General features: G+C 39.3%; 1 protein-coding gene across 2 annotated transcripts; it reads right to left on the bottom strand.

Moving 5' to 3' along the window:
• Positions 1-558: 558 nt before the first annotated feature.
• tmem9 (transmembrane protein 9) lies at positions 559-4,763 on the bottom strand. Of its 2 annotated transcripts, XM_031283870.2 has the most exons (6): positions 4,611-4,762; positions 4,331-4,476; positions 3,301-3,392; positions 3,091-3,199; positions 2,412-2,543; positions 718-2,304 (listed from the first exon to the last, which is right to left on the bottom strand). In XM_031283870.2, the coding sequence occupies exons 2-6, from the start codon at positions 4,421-4,423 to the stop codon at positions 2,164-2,166; spliced, it is 567 nt and encodes a 188-aa protein (XP_031139730.1). In that variant the 5' UTR covers positions 4,424-4,476; positions 4,611-4,762; the 3' UTR covers positions 718-2,163. The 2 variants fall into 2 exon arrangements, with proteins under 2 accessions (XP_031139741.1, XP_031139730.1); XM_031283881.2 differs by lacking the exon at positions 3,301-3,392 and having other exon boundaries at positions 559-2,304; positions 3,091-3,252; positions 4,611-4,763.
• Positions 4,764-15,564: the final 10,801 nt, after the last annotated feature.

The raw sequence follows: 15,564 nt of genomic DNA, 5'->3' as shown, positions 1-15,564 counted from the left end.
TGTTTTTATAGGAGAAGTAATAATTGCTGACAAATACTGTACATTAATAAGACACTTACAATGTCTGGGTTATGGTGTGTTACAAACTATTATTAAATGTTTATATAGTGCTTAAATAGAAGGTGCTAAAGTGACTGTGTTACCAATGTGTGTCACAATGTAGAAAATGCGAGCAAAAAAAAAATATATCAAATTGATGTTCAATGTTGCACAGTACTACGATCTAAATCCAGAACTTCCAACACCTCATTTTGTGAATTTATGATTAAATCATGCAAAGAATCATTCATTTGGACCACAACCTTTTGTAAAACGATATAAAACTATGCTCATATCATGACACAATTTAAATTTGAAAGTCGACAAATGATAATATTAAACTATCGCCCAGCACTAAAGAAATTAGTTTGGATAGTGCTTTATGGGATTTTGGAAGAAAATAAGTAGGATGTATGTAGGATACAACTGCTTATGTATTTTCAAATTGACAACATAATCTTCAATATGACAGAGGAGAAACTGTTGAATGTTTTCCCAAAAGCTGAACACCACACCAAATGTGAGGATTGATTTAATGATAAAGCAGTACATAGAGATACATAGAGTAGAGCGCAAGCTGAGAGCACACATATTGTGTACTCTGTCACCCCCTATTGTCAATCGACAAAAGCAGTGACTCTTGCAGCAAACATGCAGAGGAATGAAAAAAAAATCTTTTTATATATTTTGGGGGGGGATCTTTTTAATTTCACATCAAGCCGAATGTATAGACATGAGTGGTGCAATACTCCAGTTAGGCTGGAGATAAATATAAATACAAAACATGGATACCAGTGATATGAAATTATACTAAACAAAAACACTTTAACGATAAAACAATCCATAAATATAAATAAACTTCAGTAGTTCACATTGTAAGGTAACGTGAGTCAGTGTGTTGTAATAAAATTTCCCCAACAGACATCTTCAGGAATAGGACACGAGAGGGAATTCACTGACATAATGATACACGAGGGCCCTTGAAAGCCATACGGCATCCTGATTCTGTCACACTTAACCCCATTATCAGCAGCTTTACTGATTTAGGACATTCTCCAGTGGCAGAGAATTAATGACACTGAGGATTGCTTTAAAGCTCTGTCATATGCCCCATTCTCCATTTCTCTCTTTGCATGGGAAAGTATGTTGAAACGCTACAGTGAAATACAGGACAAAAATGTGGCCTTGTGCCTACCTCACTGAACAAACCGTTTTCCGATCAGTTTCCACATGTACATTCAAGATAAAAGATTTCATTTTTTTTTTTTTTTTTTTTTCAAACAACTAATACCTGGTAGATGATATACCTGCCAAAATGGATTGTTATACATTACAATCTGTTATTGTTTCACAAGCTGTTTACAGTAACACATTCACCCACACAAGGAGAGAAACAAATAGAGGCACATATTGGGGCTATCTTTAAAAGGTAGCAACAGAAGCTTTAAAATTACAAAGCCTAAAAATGTACAATCCTTTAATTTATTTATTAGTGCAAATTATGCCAAATATGTCCAGGTTACTATGTACAACAACGGGGGACAAATAAATGATAATAATAACCATAAATAAATTATGAGTGGTGTAATTGTAATCAGCAATGTTTGACAATAGCATAGGTAAGGCATTATGTCTACCCAAATAGCTAAATTGACCATTCACATACATAAAGCTTACCTGTTCTGAGATAACTTTATAAATTATGCTACAAGAAAAACAACTTATTATACCAAATTAGCAAGAAGCTAACAAACAAATTATCATGAGGAAGCTTAAAAGCTATTAAGTCTGACTTTTGAGAAATATGGTTCTTACTTTATCAACACATTCAAAATCTGTTGCATTGTAAATTGCTGAAATAATTGAGATGATGTTAGCCGTTAACAGTGGGCAAACATGCAGTTTTTTCACAACTCCATTTTAGCCTAAAATGTCACATATAACAAATAAAAAGCATCTGCTGTTAGATCAGTGTGTTTACATTTTTAAGGAAATACTTATTCAGGGGGTGCAGTGCACAGCAATGACAAAGAGGTTAGTAATAGTGCAGCTGGTGACAGTGTAATAGCGCTGAGCCCAGGGAAGTTACCTACTCTAAACTGGCTTTAAGGTCAACTGTAGGGTTTAACTAAGCATCTTGTGGCGGTCAAAAACTGTCTTGCGCTGTTCCTGGACCTGCTTTTTCCAGCGCTGCTGTGCTCCCTCAACCCGCTCCAGCACTGTGTTTCCTTTGGCCTGAGCACTGTCCACCGGAGGACGCATCTCCTGAACATATAGACACAAAAACAAATACAAAAACAAATCAAGGACTTCACATTCAACTAAAATGTAATCATGTGTTGATCACAAGTGATATTTGTTTGAATGGTTACCTCAGAGTCCTCCTCGTTGTGCAGTGGCTGGGTGTAAGCGTCATGTTTGCGAATAAGAGGATCAACCAGCAGCAGGAACAGCATGTAGAGCAGCAGTGCACCCACGACAGACAGGTAAATGATGATAGTAACCTGGGACAGACAGAATGGAAAACATTTAGAAATACTAACCTAATTTGAAAATACCACGCTGGCATCAACCCCTAACAACGTTGCTTCCTGCTTGTCTTGAACAGAACCTTGCAATGAAATCTTATCTGTATTAGTTATTAATTATTGTGACAACCATGTTGGGTGCGATACGATTTCAGTTTTAGGTATCAAAAATCCTTTAACTCTTCATACTATGTGCCAGTAGAAGCAGATGTTAAAATCGGCTCTCTGTAAACAGACACTATTGCACGCTTCTCTTACAATTTATTTTTGTTTTGATTAAGAAGACACACTAAAAATACTTTATAATGTTTTAAATGACCTGTGTTAAATGACCTGTGTTAAGTGACATAATACTCTTTATTGTTTTATTTGCATTCTGTACATTTGCACTCTTTCCTACTTTGTACTGCAGCTGCACAACAATTTCCCTCGGGATAAATAAAGTACTACCTTATCTTAATCACACCAACCCTGTTGAACCCCAAAAGTCAGAGTTAAAGCCCCCAAAGAAAGCTGGTGGTACCTTGATGGTGTTGCTACTTCTTTCCTCGTACTTGCACTCGCACAACAGGCAGTAAGCTTCCACGTCATGGCCAGGCACCGGCATGGGCTCCACTACATGGAGGCAGTTACTGTAATACAGTAACTGTGTCAGGATGGATGGGAAATTCTTAATCATGTCTCTCTACTGGACAAAAACAAGATTAAAGAAAGTCTAAATAATTTTTCTTACCAATCCTTCTGGGACACATTTCTGTTATATATGTGGCCAGTGATGTTTCTGTATGGTGGGCAGATGCACTTGCAGCGAACATCCTCAAAGTTCTGTAATTGTCAAGAAAATTGGGTTTAAGTGGCCCCAAACTTAGTCAACTGCTTACTTGAATGTTATAGCTCACCTATCTGTTTACCCCATAGCACTAGCCCTTTCTTTCCCTTATTAACAAAACTGAGTTGTACAAACAATTTGGCATGTAAACAAAGTTATTCCATCTTGAAAGGCACAACAATTCTGAATTGCCACATTAGATTAGATTAGAGAAGCACCAAACAAAGTCAAAAGATATCCTTTAAGATGTTTCGCAGGTGTTGTCCAACCAATAATTTACAGAAGCGTAAATACTTGAATGCAAGCGTTACTATTAACAGGGAACTCAGAGAAAGGGTGGTGCATTTGTTTTGGTCTTGCCTGCATACAAAACTGTGTCAAGTGTCACAATTTACTGCTGATATTATCGACCCTCAATTTACATTACTGACAAAAGTATTATTTGGATACACCAGGAATTCTTGCTCTCAATTATCTACTCTGACCAAACTTCATATTGATAAATAAAAATGTACAAGAAACAAAATTTTTCAATGTCAAACAACACATTTCATCTATAGCTGAATGACCCAACAAAAAGCTGATAAAACGTATGCCCTATCACTTGAGAGCTTTACATACCTATACAGAACTCTAATTATACTGTTGGTTACTTGCTTTCTACTGGTTACATCTGTCTCAATTTAGTTCAATAATGGGGAAAAAGACAACAGAAAAACACATTTAAGGTTACTGAGGACCTTTAAATAAACAAAATAGCAAATAGTATACGATTAATATATTACACAATGAAAAAAGGTAAAGTGACAGAACAAAAATAACATTATATTTACTACCAAAGGGGAAGGGGACATATTGGTCAACAATCAATTTATGAATGTCACTATTGAGAGTTTATGAAAGTATGCATCAGGTGTGGAGCTGCATGCTTTACCTTTGCCTGTACAAAAGCAACAGCATCCAGCAACAAGAAGGTCAATATTGCAGGTACAACAAAGGTCCAGGATCCTTGCCTGCCAGACGACATTTTCCCACGAGCAACACGATTTGCACGACGGGTGCAGAATCACCAGCAGCGCTCTGTCAAAACAGATATAACGTTAGCAGTTAGCCAGTTAGCGAGAACAACGGCGACATAAAGGACTGTACTGCGATAACACTGAAGCTAAAGACAACCTTATGATGGAAGAAAACTATCAACACCGGTAACTTACGTTGTAAAAGTAGCTAGAGTGTTTGTTGTAGCTATGCATTTAGGGTGAAGCTACGCACTAACGTTGGCTGTATTTAGGAAAGATCGCCTTAATAAATGTTGGGCTTTCTTCCGGGTTGTCGTCATAACGTTACGTGAGGCAAGATGAAACATGCAGCGACACTCCCACCTACTGGACATTTAGGACTTACTACTTTTTACTTCTACTCCACTACTTTCAGAGTTGATTATTGTAGGTTTGACTCCGAGTTAGTTACACGTTTCTTTACAGACATATAGTTTATATTTGAATCTACTGTACCATGTTTCACGTTATACTGCTGCTATACTATATTATGTTATGCTATATTATATTACTATATTATTATAGTGTTATACTACTATTACATTGCACCTTATACTATATCGTATACCCCATACTATACTGTACTTAATCATTCTATAATATGTTAATATGTTATACTGTCTTCGCACATCATATACTATACTGTTTACATATATACTAGACTCAATGTTAATCATACCATGTCACTTTACCTCGTAACTTGTCACTTTAACTTCTCACTTACCTTGTCTTTAATTGCTCTTGAATAGTTTCAACCTTTATACTAATTGTATATACCTCTTATTTTATTTATTCTTGTTTTGTTACTTCTCTATATATTTGTACTAATTACTGTCTTTGTGCTGCTGCTGCTGCACCTGAATTTCCTATCTTTTTAAAAAAATCTTAGTTAGGCCATGTAACAGCTATAGTTACAAGTTTCTTTGTACATCATGGTATTGCTATTTTTTACTGCCTTTACTGTTTTTCTCTTCCTCACGCAGAAACACACCTCACCTTTATTTTAGAGTATCTGGAGTGGCAATCATCTGTATAATATTCATTTATGATAGCATAACATGATATTCAGATAATATTCTGTATTCTTTTTAAAACACATGGCCAGGGCATTTGTGACTCATCAGAATATTTTACCATATCTTTCAGTCAACATTGTTTTTATGTCAAATCTGTCTCCATGGTGGAATTTGAAATGTAAGCCCCAGTTTCTTGACCCAATCAATACCTCTATTTCCTGGTAATCCTGCTTTCACATCTCTCTGTATAGTAAGATACTCATGCCTTTAATAAGCCATAGAAATCAATGGCTAACAAATTCAGCCTGAACCACTTAAGCTTGTGGTCACAGAGATCAATTGAGACCAGGGTAATTTCTCTAATGAGCTATGATATCAGTGTGAACAGCACAACCCCATCCTCTGTGTAACCTCAATCATGCATGATGTGACCCTTGATTCAACCATTTAAAACAACTGCAATGCTGCTAACAACTTGTTTACTGTGTGTAAATATAGAATGGAGTTATTGGAATTCTAAGTTTATTTATATACAATTTGGGTTATTAAGATGTTTGTTGGTGGAAACAAACTGTTACTGAAACTCTGTTGAGTAAAGCAGGCTATTTGTATGAGTAAACAGTGGCATACATTAGTGCGTATGAGTGATGGGAGACTACGTAAAAAGCTACTCATATGACACACAAACACAAGCGGTCTTTGGCCGGAGTATATCCATAATTCACATCAGAAAACAGGGTTTGAATCAGTGTGAACCTTGAAAGAAAATGTCAATATTGGCATGACTGTTTTTTAATGGTTTACTGTAAAAGAAAAATTCATGCCAAGCTCAGGTGAAGGATTTTGCTGTTACATCTGAAAATCAGATGTTTGTATTGATGTATGTATCATATTTTGAGGAATCAGTTTATATCAGGTTATAAACACCCTTAACAAGCACATTGTGCACAAGCCTAAAATAAATAAATAACATACTCAAAATAAAATGGTTACTGTTCTTTAATTCATTCAATAATGCATGCATTTATTCATCTGGGTAATAATCACTGTGTCTTTTTGTAGCCATAATGCATGTTGTTTAATAAACCAGCTCATAAGCTCTCTTTAGTGTGTGTCTTTTGCAAGCCCTCTACTTGTATTTCATTCTCTCAGTTCTGTCATTGTAAGCCACTTAGTTCTCTGTCTTTTCTGATGCATGGCTGCCCTTTACACCCTTTGGCCAATTACAGCATAAATGACAGTGGCCGGAGCTCAGTGCCAGGTCTCATTATCGGTTCAGAGCTCTCATGAAGAAGCAAAAGGTGATTCATTTCCTTTTTTTAGGTAGACATAACCAATATAATTAATTTGAGAAAGAAAAGAAATCCAGTCAGTTATGTAAAAAAAAGTAGGGCTGTCAGCGTTAACGTGTTAATCGCGATGCGATTAATTTTTTTTAATCGCATTAATCGCATGCCGGCATTTATTAATTTATTTTACACTTCACTCAGCTTTGCGTCGTGCCTAACAGGCTACTATTTTGACCCTTTGCAGCACCGTTACTTATCATCAAGCTGCCACTTCCTCGTATCACATCCTGCTGCTGCAGGCATGATGTAGAAAGATAGCAGCAATGAAATCCTGAATGGCGCTTTTTATTTTCCAAAACTCCCGGACGGGTCATAGACAAGTCGAAAGCCATATGCACATTTAATTGTGTAAAGCCGAATTAAAATATCACCGAAGCACGTCAAGCTTGAGCTACCACCTACGGAGCTAAGCATAGTAGTACAGTTATTAACGTTGATGCTACCCGCTAGCATGCTACCCACTCAGGCAAAGCACTATTTTGGAGAGTGCTACTTGCCGACCTGTGGATGAAACCAAATCCCAAAAAATTACTACAGCTCTTGCGAAACGGGTGGCAACTAACTACAGACCTGTCAGCATCGTAGAGGACTCAGGTCTTAAAGACGTACTACGGTTGGCATGTTCTGACCTGTCTCGTTGCCATCGAGGGGGACAGTAGTTTTCACGGATACACAGCCTGTACGACACGGAGAAAGCAGCCCAACTGGAACTGCTGCAAAGTGCTGCAAACGCTGTCTCATTAACCGGTGATCACTGGACATCAGTGAATAATCAACATTATTTAGGAGTTACTAAGCACTATATTGACTCTAGTAAGGATAGGGATTTTTAGTTTTTTAGTTAGGTACTTGGAGGAATTGTGCAATAATGACAGATTCACACATTTTTCTTTTTTTTTTACAGTAAATAAATAATTACAAATCTTAAAATCAAGTTCATAAAGTAACTTTCTTTGCATTCATTTGATTCCCAATCAAGATACACTGGTAAAAATTGCTTTTGATTGTTAATATGTACTTAAAAACTGTTTGAATTGCAAAATAATAGAATTTTAATCATGTGATAAAATATGCGATACTATAGAAATTCAGCGATTAAACGTTAATTAAAAAATTAATCGTTTGACAGCCCTATAAAAAAGTGTATTAGCAAATATAATTCATTTGAGAAAGAAATCCAGTCAGTTATGTAAAAAAGTTTATTACAAAACTGTAATTGATGAGACAGATACAAATGTTTTGACAGCCTGCGGGCAGTGGGCTGCGCACACAACCTGACTATAAAACAGCAAAGCAAAATGATCCACAATAGAAACACTGCAGATAAATCCACCTTATAAACAAGCTCAGATGATGTAAAGTTTTCTTATTTATCAAGGTATCTGAAGTTATTCACTGAATCACATTATTCAAAGCATTAATTTTCATGGGACTGAAAACAGCAGGCAGTTTGCCCACTAGGAGATGCTGTAATGCCCAAGGCAAAGCAATCTGAATCCAGACCAGCAGACTTTAGAGTGGTCTGGAGGGATGCAGATAATATTATGTAGGAGGACATAATAATGTAATGTAAAAGCAGATTGAATATGTTGTGAAATCCACAGGTGAAGCTACATAAAAAGCACATAAAACAACATTAATGTTAGTTAAATTATTAGCTAAATTGCATTAATGGAGGTCTGTAAAGAATACAAAAAGGCTGAACAGCTTTTAGTGTGAATGATCAAATTGTATCATAGCATCCAAATAAAGTCATTCATGTCCTACTCAAAAAAAGGTACTTGTGTCTGTCCTTATTCTTTCACTTTCACCCCTTGGCCTTTCAGCATTGTTATAAATGACCTTTATCACATCAGCTGCAGTGTCATGTTGCTCTCCACCCTTCCTCTGTATCATGCTTTTGTAAAGAACACTGTTTGAATAACAAGACTATCACTGGTAAGTGTTACCTCTCCTCTCCCCTCCTCTCCTCTCCTCTCGGCTGAGGTGATGCATTGTGGGCAGCAGGACTATTCTAATAGACACACGTGGTGATTACAGTAGTGGGAGGCAGCAGACAGTGGTGGTCCAGGGACAGCACAAAACTATAAATCACAACTCCTGGTTCCACCCTCCTGAGTGTAGCTCAACCAAAAAGCAATTCTGCCAACATGTGTTTGCACATTTGTCTTCATCAGCCACTGGCTTGTTTTGGGCCCCTGCGACTGAATTTTCTTCCCCCCACGGTAATCAAACATTGAATACTTCTCAAGTGTTTTAGTCAAAGTCCACTATATTAGACAACAATTAGCCACACTGATATAAAGTGAGAATAATTATTCTATGCAAGCAAAAACAAGAATGAACCCACAAAATACATAAATAATATAACCTGTTTAACCTCCACTTAGGTATTGTTTTATTTTAAGGTTTAAGGTGCATCAAAGAGGTGGCAATAGCAAAGGTGTTAGAAAAGTAGGCAGTGATGGTGATTCAGAGTACAGTGTGTGTCCTCTTCCTGCTTTATGCGTACGGACAGCTGCCTGTCAGCCAGCTGAGCCCATGCAGGGAGGAGGTGTCTGCTGAGGAGCTGGTGTCAGCAAGGTGAGAGCAGAGCCCAGCTCTGTTGAGCTGAGCTGAAATGGATGCAGAGGAGAGAGCGTCTCCTGCCTCTGAGGGACACAGATTTTCAGCAAGGAAACAGACTGCTGGAGCAGGAGACTCAGCCAGACAGAACATGAAAGCCAAGAGCGGCCATGACACATGATGGACACAAACGCAGGGAGAGAAGCTCCCTCCTCCTCCTTCCCTTTCCCTTCCTGCTCGCTATTCCTCTCCTTCAGCGCAGAAACAAAACCCCTAAGAAAAGGGGAAAGGGGGAAAGGAGAGATGATGCTTGAATCGCAGTGGCTCCCAGTTGAACCCTGCCCCCCTGTAATGCTTGGTCTTTGATGTTGCCCAAGATGATTGTAGAGATGCAGGGAAGCTTCAAAGAGAGCTATAGGCCAATCATAGAATTGTGGCATGTTTGTAGGAAAATAAAAACCCAGCAAGCTGCCAGAAATCCACATGCATCATTCAAGAGAGACCAGGGGTCAGGCAAGAAGACAGCTGAAAACAATAGCGAGAAATAAAAGGTGACACGAATTGAAAGGTAGATAAATAGCTGCAGGGGAGGAAGGAAGTTTGTTGTTGGAATAAAAGGATGCGATGTAGGCTTTGGTCTTGGAAAAGCTGCCAGTTGGTTTAACAAGCCTTGGCAGGCCAGTCAATAAACTGTCAGCCATTAATGTCCACATTTCAGTGACACCAGCGCCCAGTGTACGACGGATTTATACATCCAGTGATGCATAGAATCCTTAAGAATAAAAATGCTACACACCTGGTGGATCAAGACAGCGAGCAAAACAAAACAGATGCATGTTTGTTACATATGTCCCACCAACACATACATACAAATCACATACAAATCATATATGACACTTCTTTCTGTGTCAGATTCCTCAAAGAATAAGAGGAAACAAGCTAAGCGGTCAAAGGTCACACAGAGTCAGGGGTTTGGCTGACAAAACAATAACAGATCAGAAAAGGTTGTCAAGTCTAATCCTTCCGAGAGGGACCTCACCCATAGTTTATCTGTCTGTGGTGAGGGAGGGGGTCGTTATGTGGTAAAGGGGCTTTCCCTTAATGGGATGGCGATGATTAGCAGTGATCTATTCGATGCGTCCTCTGCACCATATCTCCAGCGATTCCCTTGTTGTGGCAGTTTGATCCACCTGCCCCAGCTGCAGGCCACATCTGCAGGCATTATGGGTTTTGTCTGTAGGGGCCTCCTCCTCCAAATGCCACTGTGACTCATCTTCTCTGTTTCGGCATTTACTACAACCTGACCTGGCAGCTCAGTGGTGTGCCACAATGGACTAGCCCCCAGCACTTTCACAAACACAAACCTAAACAACAGCATACTTAAGACATAGATGCTATAGAGTGCACGCAGCATAGTATAACAGGCAACCATCGTCTTCAGACAAGGGAAATATTGATGCTTTTCTGTCTCTGAAACCCCAAGTGGCTTGCGGTGAATCAGATGTAAACAGGGGGATCTGAGACCCAACTTATCATCTCACAGCTTCAGAAATCAATAGAGCCCCACGTTCCAACTCTAATCTCGGCACACGTGTGGAGTGAGCTTGGGCTGACTGGCCCTGAAGTGGAGGCAGGGTAGCAGAATGAGAAGTAAAGGAGGCAGGCACAGAGGAAAGAGAGTGAGAGATGTGAGGATTGAGGAAGGGGACATCTATCAAGTAGAAAATGAGCATTGAGCAATTCAGATTGGGAAATGGGAGGCTGAAGTTAAGGGATTCTTTTACCCAAAAAACAAACAATATTTTCTCACGTTCCTCTATTTGTCCAGGATTTTCATCTTTGAGTTTTCTGCCTCTCCTCTAATAGAGTGGAAGTTGAATATGTTGGGTTTGTAGTGCTTGCAGCATTAGAAAATTACATCAATAATGTGCATTTACTCTGGATAAAGAGTTTTCTGGGGCAACAAGATGTTGCTGTCTTTTTTCAATGCTGTGAGCACTACATACACAACTTCGGTAACTTCAGATATGTCAAAACCTGGGCAAATAAAACCAAAACTATTGGCGTGGCAAGATACAACTAGACGTAAATAAGAAATTATGTTTTTTGGTAATAAAGGTGATCTGACCCGTTAAAAGAGCACCCATTTACCATTGCACTGCTATAACATTGACAAAGTCATAATGGACAGTTAAAAGGAGATACAATTTGATACAGAGATATTGTCTTTTTACCTCCGCCAATGAGGTTAATTCTTCCATGCATTTTTCTTTCTTGTGAAAAATCTATTTTCCAACTCGACCACCAACAGTTGGGTTGGATATTTGGGTTAGTTAAGCTAGTAGCTGCTAATGTAGCATCAAGCTGCTAGCCTCAAGCTGAGATAAAGAGCGGGCTACAGAGGTCTGGTAAGCTCTAACTCTACACCAACTGATCGTTCTTCATTTTCAAACTTGTAGCCTTCAGCTTCAACTGACGCTGACTCATGTGACACATGTTGAGGCAATTTATCAGATTTTACTCAGCTTCCTTTGAAGCAACAAAAAGCTTTATACAACTTTTTTCCCCGTTTGTACTCCCCAAGACCTGTAGACTTTGATGTGTAAAATCAACGGAGTTCCCCATTAAGTGAGAGTTCATGTGTAGCCTACACACGGACACACCTGCAATGCAACATATTAGTGCAGTGAAGCTACATTTAAAATTGTACAATGTTTGACATGCTGCACAGACCTTGCATTGCTTTATTGGCCAGTCACTCTCAGTTTCTCTCATTTGCCAACGTGCTACTGTATCAGTAATTCAGTGCATTTTTTACCAACCTAATTCAAAGAATTTCTTTGCACCAATAAAATTCCCATCATCTCTCCCACTGCTTTGCATTGCGAGCAAAGCTACCACACCATGTTGAATGCCTTCTATGGTATCTCACTTTGTCTCTGGACTTTATTGACTTTATTAATAGGTTCTCCCTTAAAAGAGGAGTGAACAGGCCATTTAACAGACCTGAGGAAAGCAAGAAACGGGGATTGTAAAAAGACAAGGGAAGCAGAGGAGGGAGGTGGAGGTTTAGATATAGAGAAAGAGAGAGAAACTGAGAAAGAAAGGAGAAAAGACAGAAAACCAAAAGGAGGTGGGGTTAGAGGGAGACGCTCCACTGCCTGGCTGACAAACAGAGGGTCCCTCCAGAGCCAGGCAGATGAGAAGAAGAGGAGGAGAAAGGGAGAGGGTTGAGAGAAAAGGAGGGGAGTTTGATGTGGGCAGTCAACTCCACCACCCTCCAACAGCCTTCCCTCGCTTCCTCCACCCCCCAGCAGAAAATCTATGCCTGCTCTCTTAGTATTCCTCCCATCTCCTGTGAAGGCTCTGCGGAGGGGAGAGCAGACAAGTGGACTGCTAGTGAGGCCCTGGCCAGCCGTGTGTGATGCTAGCTGGGAGTTTTCTTCCATTCCTCCTTTTTAGGATGGGGTGTTTGCTCAGGGCTGACAGGACAGACAGAGCGCCCAGCCACTTGAAAACCTCCACTAGGGACCTGAACTGGACACATCCTCCCCGTGCACCTCCCTTTCCTCTCCCCTCCCTCCGACGTTTTTTTTTTTTAAACCTGTAGATCGATGGGTCTACTGAATGGACCACCTATTTTCAGACTGGACTTGAGGATCAGGGAGGGCGCTGTAATGAAACAATTAGTGCAATTCCATTCCATTCTTGATGGAGGCTAAGATATTAATTCTTTGTATGTGCTCAATAGTTTTTGTGAGCATCAGTGTTTCAGCCCATTAACTGAAAATTGAATAATGTACATCAATGCTGACCATTTTCAAATTGATTTCCTACCTTAAAGGTTGCCATTTGGTTTCATTTATTTCAGTAAAGAATGAAAAATCAACTTGCAATAACTCCAAACTTCGTTGCATCTTTTGTCAAAAAGAGCACCTTGTTACCTTTTTAGTTACTCTGATGAAAGACACATTAGGCGGAAAAAGCTTGGTGTGCTGGAGAAGAGTTGTCCACAGTGTTTTCATTTGAATGGACTTCATGCTGATCTGGCCTCGCTGTGCATTCTCAAAGTTAAAAAAAATGATCTTCACATGCGGATGGAACCAGCTCGAAAGCTCCTCCCTGTATGTGCATTCAACATGCACTTGAGATCTAAAAGTTGGTGTCAGAAAATCTTATTTATGGAGCAAATGAGAAGCAAACATGGATGCTGTGTAAAGGAAAATGTAAATTTGGTCATGTCCTTTTTCAAAAGCTTGCTTCTCAGCTGACTCCCAACAAACAAATGTTGGTTGACCCAATACTGTGATTTATTACTATATGCCTACAAAATGTCCATCAGCTTCAACCATACTTTGTGTTTAGTGCTAATTAGTAAATGTTAGCATGCCAACACACTAAACTAAAATGGGAAACATGGTCATTGTGAGCGTGATAGCATGCTGCACAGAGCCACTATTACTTGCATGCAAATGCAACTATACAAACAATCCCTCTGACAAAAAGGAAAGTGACAAATGATCTACAGTAATAGATTTCCTATATCATGCAAAGCTCAAGCTTCACCACATTGATATTTTCATAAAACAATGGTATTTATGAAAACAATGGTTGCCTGAAAAGTTGGAAATCATTTCAAAACAACCTTTAGAAAATAGTCAGCAATATTGTAAACTAAGCTACATGCAATTCACAGGTTGTGGGTGTAATGCTAAACCACTCGTAAAGTTCTTGGTAGATGCAAGGTTTCTGGTTCGAATCCTCAGACCACAGGGAAAAATGTAATATAGGTAGTAAAAGTGAATGACAAACCTCTGCAAGGCACACAATTCCCAAGCAGCTAAGTGGCAAACAGAAAAAAAGTTGTGTGAATAGTAGCCTATATTACCGGTAATGTGAAGCAAAGCATGTGCGCACATTTGCCCTTCCCTGGATAAAAAAAAAAGTTAAAAAGGTAAATAATGTTACTGCTCGCCCACTCAGTTGACCTGTCTGAGTGAGCATTTCATCTTTAACTGCAATTACACAGTTAAGCATTGTTCTCTGACAAAAATGACAGTTATGTTATTGATTACATGTGTACCTATAATCTTCATTATCACTACTGCATCATGACTGCTAAACAACAAACACACAAAGCTTTGTTGTCCTTAACATCCTCCTTCAAAGTACCCCGTTTCTCTTTCACCCTAAGCCTGGTTCGTCATGCTTGTGTGATCGCGCTAAAGGTCACAGCTTGTAGCTACTGTCATTAGCTGTCACTCTCCCACACTTCCTCTCGCTCCCTGCCTCTCTCCTCCTTCACGTCGCTCTCTGTCACACGGTTCTTTCTTCTCTGGAACACAGATCAAAGTGCCATCTTTAGTTGGACATTGAAGGTTAAGAGAAGTGAGAAGCGATCCCAATGCAGAGTGAGCCTGCTGTGTGTCTGCATGCATGTGTGTTATCTGATGTGCAGCGAGTAGAGACAAGTTGATCAAGGTGGCTCCTCTGGGAGCACACTATCTTTATGTGTTACAGCATGTCAGACAGTAGGCCTGTTGCAATTATAGTTGTGTTTTGAAACAGATCCACTGCCTGAGGGGAGAGGAGGAGCAGAAGTGTGTTTTTCGGCACTTCAACAGCAGCTAATCAAGGTTTAATATTTGGAATAGCAGTAAGAGCATAGCTTAATTGTATTTTTCATCAGGGATTTGGAGAACAGTAGCACAATACTGTTTTCTGAATACAAACAGTGTTTAATGAGCTGTATTTAGCTTGAGCATGTCTATTAATGCACTTGGAAGAGAGGAAATTTAGCTTGTTGCTGGAAATCCAACTGACAATATGAAACAGCAAAGGTATTTGACGTGTATTACATTCCATCGCACATGCAGTGTGACCGCATGTGGTTAATTGAAACATGTCTGGGTGAGAGGAAGAAAAGAAAGAGGAGAATAAGTAAAGCGACAGCAAACACAGGTGTGGCGTTTTATCTGTTGGGGAGGTAAGGGGTAATCACGGCAAATTTTAATCAGTTCAGATCAATTATTCATGGTCAGGGGCCTAGCGAGCTGATTTCCAAAATGCCCCTTCTCTCTCTCTCTCTCTCTCTCTGACAGCCCTGTATGAATTATTCAGACTGCATTTATACAAAGAACTCCATCTCTGATACCTGATCAGTCAGTTAGAAACATTATG

The sequence above is a fragment of the Sander lucioperca genome, chromosome 12 (assembly GCF_008315115.2).
Source record: "Sander lucioperca isolate FBNREF2018 chromosome 12, SLUC_FBN_1.2, whole genome shotgun sequence".
Lineage (NCBI taxonomy): Eukaryota > Metazoa > Chordata > Actinopteri > Perciformes > Percidae > Sander > Sander lucioperca.
The sequence above is the reverse complement of the archived record's forward strand: the minus strand, read 5'-3'. Positions and strand labels throughout refer to the sequence as shown.

What these genes read in the sequence shown, in the direction of transcription:
- tmem9 (XM_031283870.2), bottom strand. Translation starts at nt 4,423, where the DNA reads ATGTCGTCTGGCAGGCAAGGATCCTGGACCTTTGTTGTACCTGCAATA. An exon ending in GAAGTAGCAACACCATCAAG is followed by an intron (nt 2,544 to 3,090) that starts GTACCACCAGCT and finishes TGTCTGTCCCAG; the next exon opens with GTTACTATCATCATTTACCT. An exon ending in ACAACGAGGAGGACTCTGAG is followed by an intron (nt 2,305 to 2,411) that starts GTAACCATTCAA and finishes CTATATGTTCAG; the next exon opens with GAGATGCGTCCTCCGGTGGA.